General features: G+C 35.7%; 2 protein-coding genes across 2 annotated transcripts; one reads left to right on the plus strand and one right to left on the minus strand.

Annotated features, from left to right (window-relative positions):
- Positions 1–4,925: 4,925 nt before the first annotated feature.
- On the plus strand, positions 4,926–9,939 carry EMB3003 (2-oxoacid dehydrogenases acyltransferase family protein). The gene is made up of 6 exons (XM_078300744.1): positions 4,926–5,981; positions 6,543–6,734; positions 8,316–8,403; positions 8,861–8,931; positions 9,043–9,126; positions 9,464–9,939. Exons 1-6 carry the CDS (start codon positions 5,121–5,123, stop codon positions 9,566–9,568), a joined length of 1,401 nt encoding a protein of 466 aa, XP_078156870.1. The 5' UTR covers positions 4,926–5,120; the 3' UTR covers positions 9,569–9,939.
- Positions 9,940–11,831: 1,892 nt separating this feature from the next.
- LOC144552754 (amino acid permease 4-like) lies at positions 11,832–14,555 on the minus strand. Its single transcript, XM_078300752.1, has 6 exons — positions 14,246–14,555; positions 13,700–13,933; positions 13,512–13,605; positions 13,212–13,426; positions 12,897–13,036; positions 11,832–12,692 (listed from the first exon to the last, which is right to left on the minus strand). The coding sequence occupies exons 1-6, from the start codon at positions 14,364–14,366 to the stop codon at positions 12,060–12,062; spliced, it is 1,437 nt and encodes a 478-aa protein (XP_078156878.1). The 5' UTR covers positions 14,367–14,555; the 3' UTR covers positions 11,832–12,059.
- Positions 14,556–16,234: the final 1,679 nt, after the last annotated feature.

Genomic DNA, 16,234 nt, shown 5'->3' on the forward strand with positions numbered 1-16,234 from the left:
CTTCTAATTTTAACCGCTTGACTTTATACTAAATTAATTCAATGTTTAAAATTTTTACATGTAGATGCATCACTCGTAAATTAGGCGAATTTCAACGGTTCGAATTCTTTATTTAAAGCCGATTCGATAGATTTAAAACTTGAGTTCACCAAATAACTTGATGAATTTAAGAACACCCTAGTTCTACTCCCAAATATCAGATTACATTGATGTCTGGTACATCCTCATAAATAAAAAAAGGAAGCAGCTAACAGTCCCCCAAGTCCAGTCCCCCAAAAATCCCCAGACTAATTCTGTAAACATCAATACTAAATCCTGTAAACTAATTCAACAAATCCTGTCAACATAAAACTTTCAATTCTGTGTGGTTCCCAATAACTTCCACTTTAACCACCACTTTAACTACCACATTAACCACTTTAACTACTTTGACTGGGACCACTTCTAGACCTTTGACTAGGACCATATCTAGAAGATCTCTAATAGCTTTTCAAAACTAAAAACTAACTATAACTACATTAAAACTTTGTAAACAGAAATATGTAAAAAATATTCGATTTTTTTTTTTCAAATTTTTTTTTCGAAACTTTATTTTCAAAATTTTTATTTTCCAAAAATTTTTTTCAAAATTTTTCTTCAAAATTTTTCTTCAAATTTTTTTTCTCCTTCTAGATACTACTTTTAATTATTTTGAATTATGTAAACCTTACTACATAACTCTGTAAATAGTTTTGTTTAATCCTATAACCCGGTAAAAAAAAAAATTCAATTTTAAAATTTTTTCAATATTTTATTTTATTTTTCAAATTTTATTTTTTTAAAATGTAAAAAAAGAATTCGAATTTCTTTTTCAAATTTTTTTTTTCAACTAATTCTGTAAACATCAATACTAAATCCTGTAAACTAATTCAACAAATCCTGTCAACATAAAACTTTCAATTCTGTAAACAACAATACTAAATAATGTAAACATCAATACTAAATTATGTAAACTAATTCAACTAATTCTGTAAACATCAATACTAAATCCTGTAAACTAATTCAACAAATCCTGTCAACATAAAACTTTCAATTCTGTAAACATCAATACTAAATCCTGTAAACTAATTCAACTAATTCTGTAAACATCAATACTAAATCATATAAACATCAATACTAAATCCTGTAAACTAATTCAACAAATCCTGTCAACATAAAACTTTCAATTCTGTGTGGTCCCCAATAACTTCAACTTTAACTACCACTTTAACCATCACTTTAACCACTTTAACTACTTTGACTGGGACCACTTCTAGACCTTTGACCAGGACCACATCTAGAAGATCTCTAACAACTTTTCAAAACTTAAATTTAAAACTTGACTACATTAAAACTTTGTAAACAGAAATATGTAAAAAATATTCGAGTTTTTTTTTTCAATTTTTTTTTAAAAACTTTATTTTCGAAATTTTTATTTTCCAAAATTTATTTTCGAAATTTTTATTCGTAATTTTACATCAAAATTTTTCTTCAAAATTTTTTTGTCTCCTTTTAGATACTACTTTTAATTATTTTGAATTCTGTAAACCTTACTACATAACTCTGTAAATAGTTTCGTTTAATCCTATAAACCGGTAAAAAAAAATTAATTTTAAATTTTTTTCAATATTTTATTTTATTTTTCAAATTTTTTTTTTAAAATGTAAAAAAGAATTCAAATTTTTTTTAAATTTACATTTAGATACTACTTTCAATTATTTTTGAATTCTGTAAACTTTATCACATGACTCTGTAAATAGTTTCGTTAAATACTGTAAACCGATATCAAGCAAAAAATATAGCTAGTACCATGTAGAAAGAGAGAGAATAGATATCAATAAATAAAACATATATGGCCCAAAATATATCACATTTCACCCAAAATTTTAAACCGAAAGAAATATCCAACGAAACTTTGTTCGGCTCCAATCTGGCAAGGATATATGGCCCAAAATATATCACATTTCACCCAAAATTTTAAACCGAAAGAAATATCCAACGAAACTTTGTTCGGCTCCAATATGGCAAAGATATGGCAAGTTATAAACTGAGTTTTACAATCTGACATTCTAATGTATATAGCGAACACGGTTTATATAATTTGGCAGGACAATACAATTGTAAAAGTAAAATTAATAAGATACAGTAACATAACAGAAATTTGAGAAATTACATCTCGAAAAAAGCATGAGAATATATGGATTTACTATCCAAAGGCTATTAAAAGTCTTGTTGTAGTAGTAGTATTTAGCCAAGTGAGCCTGACTATAAATCAATGACGCCTCCAACTCTCCTCCCTGTAATTCAAAATTATCTACATATTCATGTCACAAATACTAAAAGGAGTATTTAATAACTAATTTGGTTCCTAAATTGGTTATGAATCAGTTGGTTCCTATATTGTGTTCTATTTAATAACTAACAACAAAATGTATAGAAAAGGATAAAAGGAGTATAATTCAAGCAAAGCACCTGATACTGATAGCGAGAACCTTGGCAGAGCAAGGATGACTAAGATTAACAGTGTTGAAACCTCAACCCTGGATCGAAATCGGAAGCTGCTAACAGCCAGAGACAAGTGACATTCAAACCTTTTAAATGGATAAATGAAATTAATACAAAATTAATACAAAATTCTACTCCAAGGCCTTCTTTCCACTGAGCTGTTCTTTAATCTCACAAACGAAAACTTGCTGGTTATTTTCTAGTCCACGTACCAAATTCCTAATAAATTGGCAAGTTTCTATTTTATGCATAATACCATAGACTCACTCAAGAAAAACAATGAACCAGGATGAAGAATAAAATATTAAAAACTGAGGTTTCGGAACTAGTACTATTCCAGTCAAGTTTAGTAAATAAAAAATCTGCACAACAAAAAAATTACCAAGCCCTTGACTTTTAAATTTGGAATGGCAGCTCTTGGTGGGGCTCGTCAGTGCGTACCAATACAAAGGCCAGTGCAAACAGTGCAAAATTCGAGGCGAAGTTTATTCACAGTGCAATAAAGAGTGCCGGTGCAAACAAAATCTCAAAGAATGACGAAGTTGTAAGAAATCTCACAACGAGGAGCAAACTGCACCTGAAATCAGTCTTCAAGTACTACAAAGAGCAGTTCGGCAAATAATTAGAAGAGGTCAGTAAATAATTTTGAATTTCTCTCTATTTCTTGTACCAGACAGGCATGACCAAATTCGGTCCAATGTCCGGTTGGAGCCATCCGATCCGCATCAATATTCGTGCAGACAACTTCGAAATTAGCACGGATCAAGTGTGCATGAATCTTGATGTGGATCGGACAGTTCAGACCTGACATCCAACAGAATTCCCTAGTATGTATTGCTGAATTATGGTAGATTCTTTTGGTTAGATTTCAATCAATCAATATTGGTTCATTTGTCAACAAATCCTAGCACGTGCAAGCCAGAAAAGATCTAAGTTGTTACTTTTCAGTTCTATCATAATTACTTTTTAATTATACTTTTATCTTGCTAATAGGATTTGAGCAGCGATCCTTTAGCACAACAAACAGTCCTGTGCTTGGATTCACCTGCTACATACTTCAGCCATCTCTTCTATAACCAATCCTGCCTCCTCAAAGAAATGCCTCAAGCGGAGGTCTGACAAACGGTGATGTTGATCGGGAGGGGCGAAGCGGAGCCAGGCGAGGTCGAAGCCATTGAAGAGAACTTGTCTTGGAAGAGAACTCTTTGGCAACCGATAACATCCATTTTTTGTCTACCTCTGACGGGTTACCCTTGAAAGCCTCACCACTGATGCATCTACCTGATTTTAGAAAATAATTGTTAATAGTATAATCAATCTGTACAAATTTTTATGGAAAAAGGAATTGTTGAGAGAAGTACAGACCACTGCATACTTGATATCTCGTTGAGGCATTTTCACAAACACCTGATATATGTGTGGTGCTTTTATAAGTGTGTATTTGTCCCTCATTTGAAATTTGAAACACACCTTCAGTTGACAAAGAAGAAGAAGAAATAGCAATAAGATCATCCACCAAAGAGAAATACAATGAGATCACATCACCAGACGACTCGAACAACAATGAGTCAGACGAATCTCACTGTATCACCACTTCTCAGCAATGAGTCAGATGAACAACAATGACAAAAAGTGAGAATTAGTTGATCAAATACATGAAAACCGGAAAGCATAATTCAAGGTGGAGAAAAGAAAGGTGATCCACTGATGCTTCAATCGAATCTGATACTCCCTCAGCTGCTCAGACAAGTTCGATCGCGTTCATCACGCGCCTTAGAGTGTTGGTCCTGCTGGTATGAGGCAGCGTCCTCCATTGGGAAGGGTTTCCAGATAAGAACGGAGAGGAGAGGAGAGGAGAAAGTGAGAGAGGAGGGGTAAGGAGCTGTGGTTTAGGCCTTTAGAGGGGTTATACTCTCACCGGAGAGGCCGTCGGAGGTTCGGTGACTTGTCGGAGCGGTGGCCATTGGATGGGAGGTCGGGTCGAATCTCGATGGTCAGAATTTTGAGGAGAGAGCAACAGAATCGGTAGTCGAAATTTTGAGGAGAGAGCAAGAGAACGGGAAAAAAAATCAGAGAGATCGGGTTTTAAATAAGGAAGGTCGGGTAGTTAGAGTTCGACAGTTTGAAACGCGTGAAAATGGTGGGCGGGGATTTTCGGGGGACTGAACGACGGGGGATGATACCTTTTGGTCAACTCTACGGGTGAAGGCATTACTTTTGGGCCGCAAATGAAAATAAATCTACCACTAACGAATCCGGCCTAAGGCCCATTATCAGCCTAATTATTTTCTTTTGTAATCCCGGCCTTCCTCTTTTATACTATTCACATTTTAACTCTTTAAAATTTCAGAATCAGCCCAAGTCATGTTAGCTTTCTTTCAAATGAAACTGAGCACAGAAATACAGAATGAGAATACTGACGTCTTACCGGTTCCCAGAATCCCAGCATCGTAATCTCCGCCCGCTTTCGATACGCCCAAGGCCAAGGCTCCCGCGCCAACATATCCCCGAAAGCTGAAAAAAAATAGAAATTCCCACAAAACCCCGGTCTCCTTCTTCGACCCACACACCTCCACTCTCCACCACTGCCACCTCCAATGGCGAACCTCCTCCAACTCAACGTCCGCTCCGTCTTCATCCCTTCTCTCTCCTCCCGTCGCCACTCCCACTCCGCCGCCCCTCGCCGACACCATTTCCGCGTCGAGGCTAAAGTCCGGGAGATCTTCATGCCCGCTCTCAGTTCGACAATGACCGAGGGCAAAATCATTTCCTGGCTCAAATCCGAGGGAGATCGCCTTTCCAAAGGCGACTCCGTCGTCGTCGTCGAGTCTGACAAAGCTGACATGGACGTCGAGTCCTTCCACGACGGAATCTTGGCGGCTATCGTGGTCCCTGAGGGAAGCTCTGCTCCTGTTGGATCTCCGATTGCTCTGCTTGCTGAATCAGAAGCCGAGGTCGCTCTAGCCAAGTCCCAAGCCTCCAGTTCCAGTTCTTCAGTTTCAGATCAAAAGACAGAAGCTGTGTCAGCGCCAGTAGCAGAGCCGGAACCAGAACCAGCCATTTCGACTCCTCCAGTGTCGTCTCCAGTATCCTCTCCAGATGTGAAGGTTGCCTCAACTCATCCTGCGTCAGAGTGTGGGAAGAGAATAGTGGCTTCACCTTATGCAAAGAAGCTCGCAAAGGAATTCAATGTGGATTTAGCTACAGTGGTAGGATCGGGGCCCATGGGGAGAATTGTGGCAAAGGATGTTGAGTTGGCTGCAAGTTCAGCTGCCGTTAGTGAAAAACCAAAGGTCGGCACTGTTGCGGCAGCTCCTGCAGTGCAATTGGGAAGTGTGGTACCATTCACGACAATGCAAGCTGCAGTTAGTAGGAATATGTTGGAGAGCCTCTCAGTGCCTACATTCAGAGTTGGATATACCTTTACTACTGATGCCCTTGATGCTCTTTACAAGAAGGTAAGTTACTTCTTGGTTTTTTTATACCTGTCAAAAGTATACGAGCTTCTTTGTGGTTATGGATTGAGGTATGTTGTACCAATGCAGTAGGTAAATTCAGCAGGTACTTTCTTGCAAACAATTTATCCAGGGAATGAATGTATAACACAAGATGCCTGAGGTCTAGAATTCGACATTAACTAACAATTGGTATATTGTACCTGATAGTGGCACTCACTAGGTAGATGGATCTATCTGCATCACCTTTAACTGGTTCGGCCACAGCTTTTCATATTATCTTACGTCTTTCGTTGTTCAAACCATAATACTTGTCTCAATTAGGCCTCTTTCTGAGCAACTGAGAAAGAAACCCTACTATCAGATGATAGAGGATCATATGGGCCAGGTTGGGTCTGCATAACACCTGTCAATGGGCATGCATGTACAGTTGTACACTGAATGGTGAAATTCCAATTGCCAACTATTTGAAATCAAATAGCATTAGTATATTGTTTATCTCTTCCTTCCGAAAATATTAAATGCTGGATTTAATGTTTGTTGATTTGATCTGATACAATGCAGATTAAGTCAAAGGGGGTAACGATGACGGCACTCCTAGCGAAGGCAACTGCAATGGCACTAACACGTCATCCTGTGGTGAACTCAAGCTGCAGAGATGGGAAGAGCTTCACGTACAATAGCAGCATAAACATTGCCGTGGCTGTGGCCATGGACGGCGGCCTCATCACACCTGTTCTTCAAGATGCTGATAAGGTTAAATTCACTATTACCCATCATGGCTTTGCTTTCCTTGGTTACTGATGGATATTTTTGGGTTTTTATCTTCCAAAATTAGTTCAGCATTTTTTGTACGGATGATGCTAAGTGCTAACAGCTAAATGTTGGAACAACGGTTTAATCTAGGATACTAATGAATGTGGGATTGACACTTTGGTATATTTCCTACAATTGTACTAGAATTTAAGAAATGTCCTTGTTTATTTAGCCCCAAAAAACAGTTAAAAGTGATGCATCTGAAAAAATGTATTAGGGAGCACAATTTTATTAGTTTATGGCTAGAGTAATTATTTAGGTATATAATGTTTCTTAATAGTACATTTTGGTTGTGGTTGTTGGATTGGATATTGGTTTGACGTTTACCTAATGTTTTGAATAGTGATTAGTGGGCTGTCTGTAGTGAGGTCTCAGTAAAGGCTTTTGCGGGCTATGTGGGCTATAGTGGCTGTGATATAGTGGTTTACACTAAGAAAGATTTACCAATGGTGGTATATAAACCATGTATGTCATAATAAGTAATCTAAAATCACACAAATATAGTAAGAGAATAGAAGGAGGCTAGTAAGATGGACTGAGGGAGAGGTGGGTTTACTCCGGCCATTGTGAAATTGATTATTAGATTGGTTTAGGTGAACTCTGTACAATAATTTGATGAATATGTAAGCTCAAAACTCCATCTGTTTTCCTTTCATGAATATTGGACTGATTATAAGTGCACCAAAGGCTACTTTTATATATCAATATCCTATTTTATTATATCAACCTAATTATAAATTTGAGCATAAAAGCCATAGAGAAAGCTAAATTAAAGGGTAAATTTCGCTGGAGGTCACTAAACTTTGTTATTTGTCACGAATTGGTCACTCAACTTTGATTTGTCCCTTTTGAGTCACTCAACTTTGTTATTTGTCCCAATCAAGTCACTCAACGTTTTCCATCCAAATTTTTAACGGAATATTCCTATTCCGTCCAAAAAATTAACGGAATATACCCATTCCATCCAAAATTTTAACGGAATTAGCATATTCCATCCAAAAAACTAACGGAATTAGCATATTCCGTTAAAAATTTGGATGGAAAACGTTAAGTGACTTGATTGGAACAAATAACAAAGTTGAGTGACTCAAAAGGGACAAATCAAAGTTGAGTGACCAATTCGTGACAAATAACAAAGTTTAGTGACCTCCACCGAAATTTACCCTAAATTAAATATAAAAAAAAATGACTGTGATTGCATGTAACTTTTCATATTAAGTAAATTACTTCATCACCAGCTGTGAAGAACTTGCCACCCAGTGTTTGGAAATACCTGGGCTGGGTTTAGGTCTATTTGGTTTCAAGGAGGTAAAAAAAAAATGGAAAATTACATTTGAAGTAGAGAATATGGTTGACATTATAGAATGTATTATTTTCATCGCAGTAATTTACGTCCTGTGTGCCGTCTGTAGGTATACAAAAAAATACTTTGGCACTAATGACATACTATAAGTTAAATACCATTTGCAAAATGACATGGATGATGGTAGTGCTTATTCTGTGGTCTTTTGGGATTTGCAGCTTGATATATACTCATTATCAAGGAAATGGAAAGAGTTGGTTGACAAGGCCAGGGCTAAGCAGCTCCAACCTCAGGAGTACACCACTGGTACTATTTATTTCTTCTTTTGCAAAAGAACAGCTCTTGTGTTTGCTCAACATGTAATTTCGGTAGAATGTCCTTGTAAACTTTTTAAATCCTTTGAAACACTGAAAGCATCACTAATGCTCCTTTCCCAAAGTGAAATCCCAAGCTACCGTCATCTTCATTCATGGAAGCAAGAATGATGATAAAGGGCAGTGTTGGTCCTTTTTTTTTAAAAAAAAAAAAAATTTGAAGGAATATATATCTGGTTTTTCAAAAGGCAGATATGTTTCTAGGTTTATTGACTTGACTTCTTATTGATATTTCTCATGTTGGCATGGGGATACTAGATAGTAATGCTTCTTTATTTTGTAAGGATACTCCAGATATTGCTTGAATTATGCTGAGATGAATTACCACACCTGATATAATATAATCGGTAATGTAAGCTAGTCTTCTAATTATTTTTCAATGTTGATAGGTACATTCACTCTATCAAACCTCGGGATGTTTGGTGTAGACCGGTTTGATGCAATTTTGCCGCCTGGCACTGTAAGTGAAGTTTCATAAAACTTTTATCTCCAGTAAGATCCTGCTCCATTTTTCTTAAAGAAATATATTCCAAATCTCCTATGTTTATTTTTATAATTGGGCCTATTGCAGGGAGCAATTATGGCTGTGGGAGCCTCACGACCAACTGTTGTCGGTACAGAGGATGGCCGGATTGGTGTAAAGAATCAGATGCAGGTATGTCGTATCCTATGCCACAATTTAGGTCTTTGTATAAGTTTATTGGGCATTATACCTGTATTACCTATAAAACAACAAAAGTTCTTCTCTAAAAATAACTAAAAAACAACAAAAGTTTGGTATATATGAAATTGTCTGTTTAAATAAAGACTTAGCCGTTTGTATGGACATCAGCTTTGTACAAATAAAAAGAACTTGTGTCTTTTACCTGCTTTAGCTTTGTCTGAACCGGAGTTTGGTTTTAACCTGGTTTAGCTTTGTCTAATTCGTACTTTACCATAATTAATTCTTGAATTAATCAACTTCATTATAAATTGTGCATGAAAAATTGCAGGTGAATGTGACAGCTGACCACAGGGTTATTTATGGGTCAGATTTGGCTGCATTTTTATACACCCTTTCCCAAATAATTGAGGATCCAAAGGATCTAACTTTTTAGGATGCTTTTGCATTCTTTCTCTCAGTATAGAGTCCTAAATGGTGGGGATATATGTATGGTTCTTATTTATTTTGTACCACCTCTTCAGTCTCCACTCTTATTTATTGTGCTACTTTTCTTGTAAACTTCGTTCCTGGGTCCTCTGTATTATCATCTTTCTTCATTGTGATGTTTAATCTGATTTGCCATTTTTAGGATCACCAATTTTGTTTTCTGGATTGAATAAAGATATAATAAATGGGTATTTTTTTGTGGTCGTGGAGTTTTGACTTGCTAAAAGGCAGTCGGGGACATCACTGTAGTGGCATTTCATAAGTGGGGTCTAGTGATTGTATAGGTAAGGTACAATTTAGTAAATTATTATCCAGTTTCTCTGTTTCCGATTCATAGTTTTAATCTTCAGTTTAGTTAATTTTGTAATGAATTTGGAAAAAAAAAATAGCTCTTTCTTTTTTCCCCTTTATCTTTTTTCGGAAAACGTCCTGTATAATAGAGCAATATTACATCAATTGTGCTTTCAGAATTTGTCAAAGGTTTAAATAGTGTTTATCGTGTCATAGCAGATTGATTAAAAAAACAGCGTTATGCTCAAATAGCGCCGCTATAGTGTTGATAGCGCCATAGCTTTTATGGTCTGCAAACGCTATAGCGCGCTATTTAGAACCTTGGAATTTGTCAATGGTGAGTAGTGTACAAAGTTTTCTGAAAAGCGTTTCCAATTTTTGTTTTTCATTGCTGATACTATCAGGATTCAGTATTTTTACCATTGGATTGTGATCAAGGAGCTTAAAGAGCTCTGTATTTCCTATATGAACATAAACGTCTTCAGCATAAGCATCAAATTGATGGTCTTCAAAATCGGGATTTGCTAAACACATTTTCTAAACATTAAAAATGATTCAATTTGCACTCCTAAATCCGGAGACAAGATTACTAAAATTAAATACATATTACAATCGGGGACCGTGGGGCATTCAATTTAAATTAGATAGCCAAGAGATTCTCTCTGACATGTTCTGATCCTTGTGAACTCGTTCCCGTCCCAGATTTTAGGCTGCTACAATACCAGTGGGACCTTAAAATCACAGATAGTGATGTCAGTGCGTTCTCTATGCTCTTTAGTGATCAAAAAATCATGCGTACGATGTGCAAGTGAACATCACAAAAATCCCAGATTCGGTCCCACATCAGGCATCTCTTGATTTTGGCACGGACCCAAATAAAGACGATGTACTTTGGATCCAGCCGTGATTCGAACCCTCTCCGAACCATCCTTTTCCAGTTTTCCCACTTTCTGAAAAGCACTAAACAGGAGGTAGCATTAGCAGTGACCCAAACCTTCTTCTACCTCTTCTTTCTTTTCTTTTCTTTTTATTTCCCCACAGCTTCTCCATCTGTTCGTTTTCAAAAAAGCATCATTAAGATCTATATCACAACCACTACTTGCATATCCTCAAATTCTACACGAAACTTCTCTAATTTCTCCACCTCGCAACAAAAGTTTCTTGAGGTTGTTATTTGTCTGGGTTGGTTCAGATTGTCATAGGTTCCACTCCTTCGTTTGTTCAGGTTGCCTTCCTCAAATGCCATTAGGTGATATAGACTAATCTGAAATATCAATAAAAACAATGTAGAGAGGTTTTACAACTTGAAGCAGTTTCACATTTGAGTATGATACCTAGTAAAGAAACACCTGAAAAATATCAGCAGCGAATCTGGTAGAGCTCAATTCGTAGTTTCGTACTGACATTTTATTGTCTTCTAGAACACTATTCTACTTATTTGATTTTAGTTAGGACAAACATGAGAATTTTGGGTTTGGATTTATAGCTTTAACATATTTTAATTTGGGTGATGTCAATGTAGATCTGTAATTTTCAACTTGCATGTTATTCAGTGGAGTTGTATATTTTTGCTGTCAATTGACCAGTCATTGTCATGTTATACGTCATTGGGTTCCCACATTTACCAGAAATTAAGATGATCAACCTTATCGAATGCATATCCTCTGCATTAACTCAAAAAGGAATCTTTTGAGTTAATGAATCTCAACCATCTGATTTTCAACGGAGCCAATCCGACCCCTGCTTATGATATAGGGGTCCTTTAATATTAGTGCGGATTTAGTCTGTATGAATCTTAAAGCAAATCGGATAGTTAATATTCATTAACTCAAAAGATTCCCTTTTGAGTTAATGCAGAGGATACGAATTCAACCTGATCAACTCAAAAATATAGCAAAATAAAAAATGAAAATAAAATCTGGGAATCAATATCTCACTTTCTTTTAATTCATTCATTACCAATCTACATGGATCACATCTTACCCCCAAAGCCAAATAGTGACAATAAGATCAAAAGCTATAGAGCTAAGTGCTCAAATTGTTAAACAACAAGAAAAGAAAAAGATTACAATTTGAAAAAAGTGAAACCCTTTTCTATCTAATGGATGCCATTCATGTGCTGAATTAATGAGTCCTCATGTGGTAGTTTATTTGAACGGCTTGTAGACCTTAAGGTCTTCAATGACTCCGGCAATGGACCCCACTGTGCCCCCTACAGAAATTACCAAACATGCAATGCTAAGCATTTGTAAGCAAATCCAACGGGTACTCCATTTTGGCACCTTCCTTTGCGTAATGTACATCTCCACCGGGAAAAACACGGTCAACGGCCAAAAACTAAGCGCACCAAGTAATCCAACAACATCATTGAAGAAGGGTAACAGCATTGAAATGACAGTTGTCAGAATAACAAAAGATGTGCGCCAAATGAGCCTGAATAGGCTGAGTTTGATTGGCCCTACAGAGAACTCCTTGGCAATGAACTTGGAATCGGGCCACCGAGCTATGGCATGTTTCTCAATGAATGCAAAGAGTGGTTGGCAGAAGACCTGGTACGCACCGATCAAATGGATCACAATTGCAGCATTGGCTATGTCAAGCAGCCAAAATGGGTTGTAGAATCCAAACCCTGTAAGAAGATTGCTTGGTGCCTCATCTCCAAAGGCAGCATAGCCAAAGCAGCCACAAAGGAGGTAGAAAGCTGTAGTTACTGCTACGCTGATCAGAGTTGCCCTTCTCATGACTTTGGACTCAGATGGCGGCGGCGCTCTTATTGTGTCCTGGGAAAAAAAATATGACACGATAATTGATTAGACTGCCAGTCCAGATTATGTTGAATTAATTTTATGTTAAAATTGTTATACTGTGAATTAAAGGCAATGTTAATGCTAAATTATTGTCATTGTTATTTCAAGTTTGTGTTACTTCAATACTTCTTTTGCTTGGTTTTATTATTGAAGAGAGAACAGAGAGAAAGCAATTACCTGAATCTCAATCAAAATTATTGAGTAGGAATATGCAAAGGCTATGTCGCCAAAAGCTTGTAGGCTGCGATATATTTTCTGAGCTTGTGTCACTGTGCCAATACTGACACCAGTAAAGCTACCCTTGATGCCTTTGTTTGCTGTTTTCAAATAAACATGAGATAATTTATATTATTACCATCTGATCAATCAATTATTAGTTGGTAAATTTTGTTAGTATTATCATCAAATTATCCAATTCATTTTTTATATTTCCCAATTAATCTGTTCATTAATCAATTATTATCAATTCATTTTTGTGTGATGGAATAGTACCTATCACTTGAACCATGCCAAGAGAGAGGCCGATAGATGAGTATGTGAAGGACATGACCGCAGCGACAATGGACAGCCACCAAATTTGATCAAAATCTGGAATTTGCGAGAACATAATTTCCACAACCCCAAAAATTATCATGTAAGGGACGCTTGAGACTTGGCATGGATTCTTGTGCCCCTTCTCATGGAAACAGTCTGATCTCTTGATAGCCCTGTTCAAGTGAACATAAGTTAAATGCCTAAATTTTCAAAATAACATTATTTTCTTTTTTTCAAAACTTGAATGTTTGAACTCACGTCATGCTAATCGAAGCAGCAATTGTGTATCCTATGGCCACGCCGAAGAGATTTGCGTATTGGATAAACCCACAAAGTTTCACCTTAAGACCACCTATTGATCAAAATCAAGTAAATACAAGTTAAAAAATGAAGTAAACTTAATTAAGACTATAATTAAACACAGGTACTTTGCAAAGATGATTTACCAAGGTTAGCTTGAACTGCATCCATGTAAGTATAGTTGCGCTTGCCAGTCATCGGGTCGCCAGAACGGTAACAGTCAGACAATAGAGTTGATGTGTAGTAAATAACAAAGGAAAAGAGGAACATGACAGCAGGGCCCGCAACCCAGCCGAGCTGTGCTATGGCCCACGCTAATGATAGCACACCAGAACCAATCACAGCAGTGATAATATGAGCACTTGCAGTCCAGACAGTTCCTAAAATAATAAGAGCTTGTAAATTTTCTAATTTTGGCTTCTAAGACCAGACAACTATAACATGAGTTGTCTTACTGTTTCCAGTAACTTGCAAATTATCTTTTGATGATTTTAATACTGTAATTAGAAATTTAGAACATATTGCAATTTTCTCTAAAATAAATTAAGCATAATCTACCAGCAAGTGATAAACAAAACTATACTAAAATAAAACTACTGTGATCCTTGGTTAAAATCTAGTAAATACAAATAAATAAAATTTACATGTATTAAGTATTAACAGCCAGAGAGAAAGATTAACTAAATATTTACCAGTTCTTTTCGGTCGACCGTCATCATCAAACCATTTTGAGTCGCATTGCTCGAGAGAAGAAACCTCCATGGGTGGTGGATAGCTCCCATTTTTGGCGTAATAACCGTTCTTTTCAGCCATCTTTTGTTTTTCCCTTTTTCTTTCAGAGAAAAAGTGTTTTTTTTTTTTTGAAAGAACCAGAGAAAAAGTGTTAAGGTGAAGTGAATTGAATACAGATTAAGCTCACAATAAATAAACTGAGACTTGAAACTGTGAGAGATAAGGAGACAAGGTGTTTCCTGGAAGTTAATGAACTAGAACAGGGGAGGTATCTTGGGATGTGAGGAGAGATGGATGACTATTATTGAGTGAAGGAGAAAAGACAAGCTAGAGAGATAGAGTGTATTGGATTGGCACTAGGTGACTGGGGATCAAGCTTATTTATAGACTGGGGAAGAGAGAAAGGGTGTTATAAATTATTAAAATAGGTAAAAAGTAAGGGAAAAAAAACGCACAGTGTACACGGAGGAGAGGTCAACGACAGAGGTCTAATAGCCAAATCAGTCTCTCTCCAGCCTCCACTATCTGCGTGCCACCTTTCATTACATGGCCTTATCTTTCTGTTCTAACAGCGTGGTGTCAAGTGAAGTACTGGCAGTCTGGTGCTACTGATACAGGAGTAAAGGACCACCTCGTGGTTAAAAACAGAGGTATAATTAATGGTTGTATAATTTCAGATGTATAGGTAGAGTAATTAATTATTCATGTTTATAAAATATGATGATTATAGGTCGAATTTAATAAGTTCTCTTGGCAAAAATGTCTTTGTTTGCTCTGTTATGGTTTTGCTTTTTCTGTAATATTTTTCTGACAAAGCGTTTTATTCTACACTGTATCTCTGGATCAGTGCAGGTCTTTTTTTTTTTTTTTGAAAATCAGAAAGAAAAATATATAAGATGAGAACTCAATGAGAGAGCAATAAATGAAACAAACGCCTTCCTCGGTTCCTCGCTCTCTTTCCTAAATAAAAATTAATTTGATTAAAACCAAAATAATTGAACGGTTTGAACATCCCAGATAGCTTTGTGTTCACCTATTAATATATATTTCTTATCTGTTATAACAATTATCAATTAAAGATAAAGATGTTATAAATATACATAAATGTGCACAAAATAATTATAGTTTAGTCTACATAGATAATAATAGTTAACTGAAATAACAAGAGGTGTGTGATAAAATCAAAGAGATAATTTCGTGATCATAAGAATTATCATTTTATTCCTCTTAAATATTGGTGCTTATAAAAATTCTCTTTTATTTCGCGCTTTATCTTACTACTAAAAATAAGTTCAAGGGACTTGCTTGCAGACTTAGTATCGTTTATACGAAATATATGAATATATTAAAAAAAAAAAAAAACAGTAGCTCACTTTGTATATTTTTCATACATAATATTTAATATCTAATATAGTGTATAAATAATTTATGATCAACTATAAATATTTTTCTAAATACAGCTAGGCTATGGTAATATGCATATTATAAATTGGCCCATGTTATGGCTCCATTTTTTTTTTTAAATTCAAATAGTTGATCTAAACAACCAAACCGTTAAATATAATCTCTATATAAAAATATTTTTGAAGAACAAATTTGTACTATTTTTTAAATAAGTAGTATTTTTTTTGGATAATCCAAAATTTCTAAAAAGATTGTTTAAAGATACTAGAAAATATAAAATTTGATATTCAAGTGCATTTTCACATAAAAATTATGATTAACGGTTCAGATTAATTATTAAAATTTTTAAAATAAAAATATATAGTATAGATCAAACCATAATATGCATATCACTCCAGCTTCCCTCTTTCAAATATATAAAGAGGAGGGATCCACTTACACTCTTTTTTGGTGACACCGGATTACACCCTATATTTTTAAAGACCAAGCAGTCAATCTAAATCGTTCAACATGATGGATATATTAAAATGTGTTTGCAAAATTTT

Source organism: Carex rostrata, chromosome 1 (assembly GCF_964058835.1).
Source record: "Carex rostrata chromosome 1, lpCarRost1.2, whole genome shotgun sequence".
NCBI classification, from domain to species: Eukaryota; Viridiplantae; Streptophyta; class Magnoliopsida; order Poales; family Cyperaceae; genus Carex; species Carex rostrata.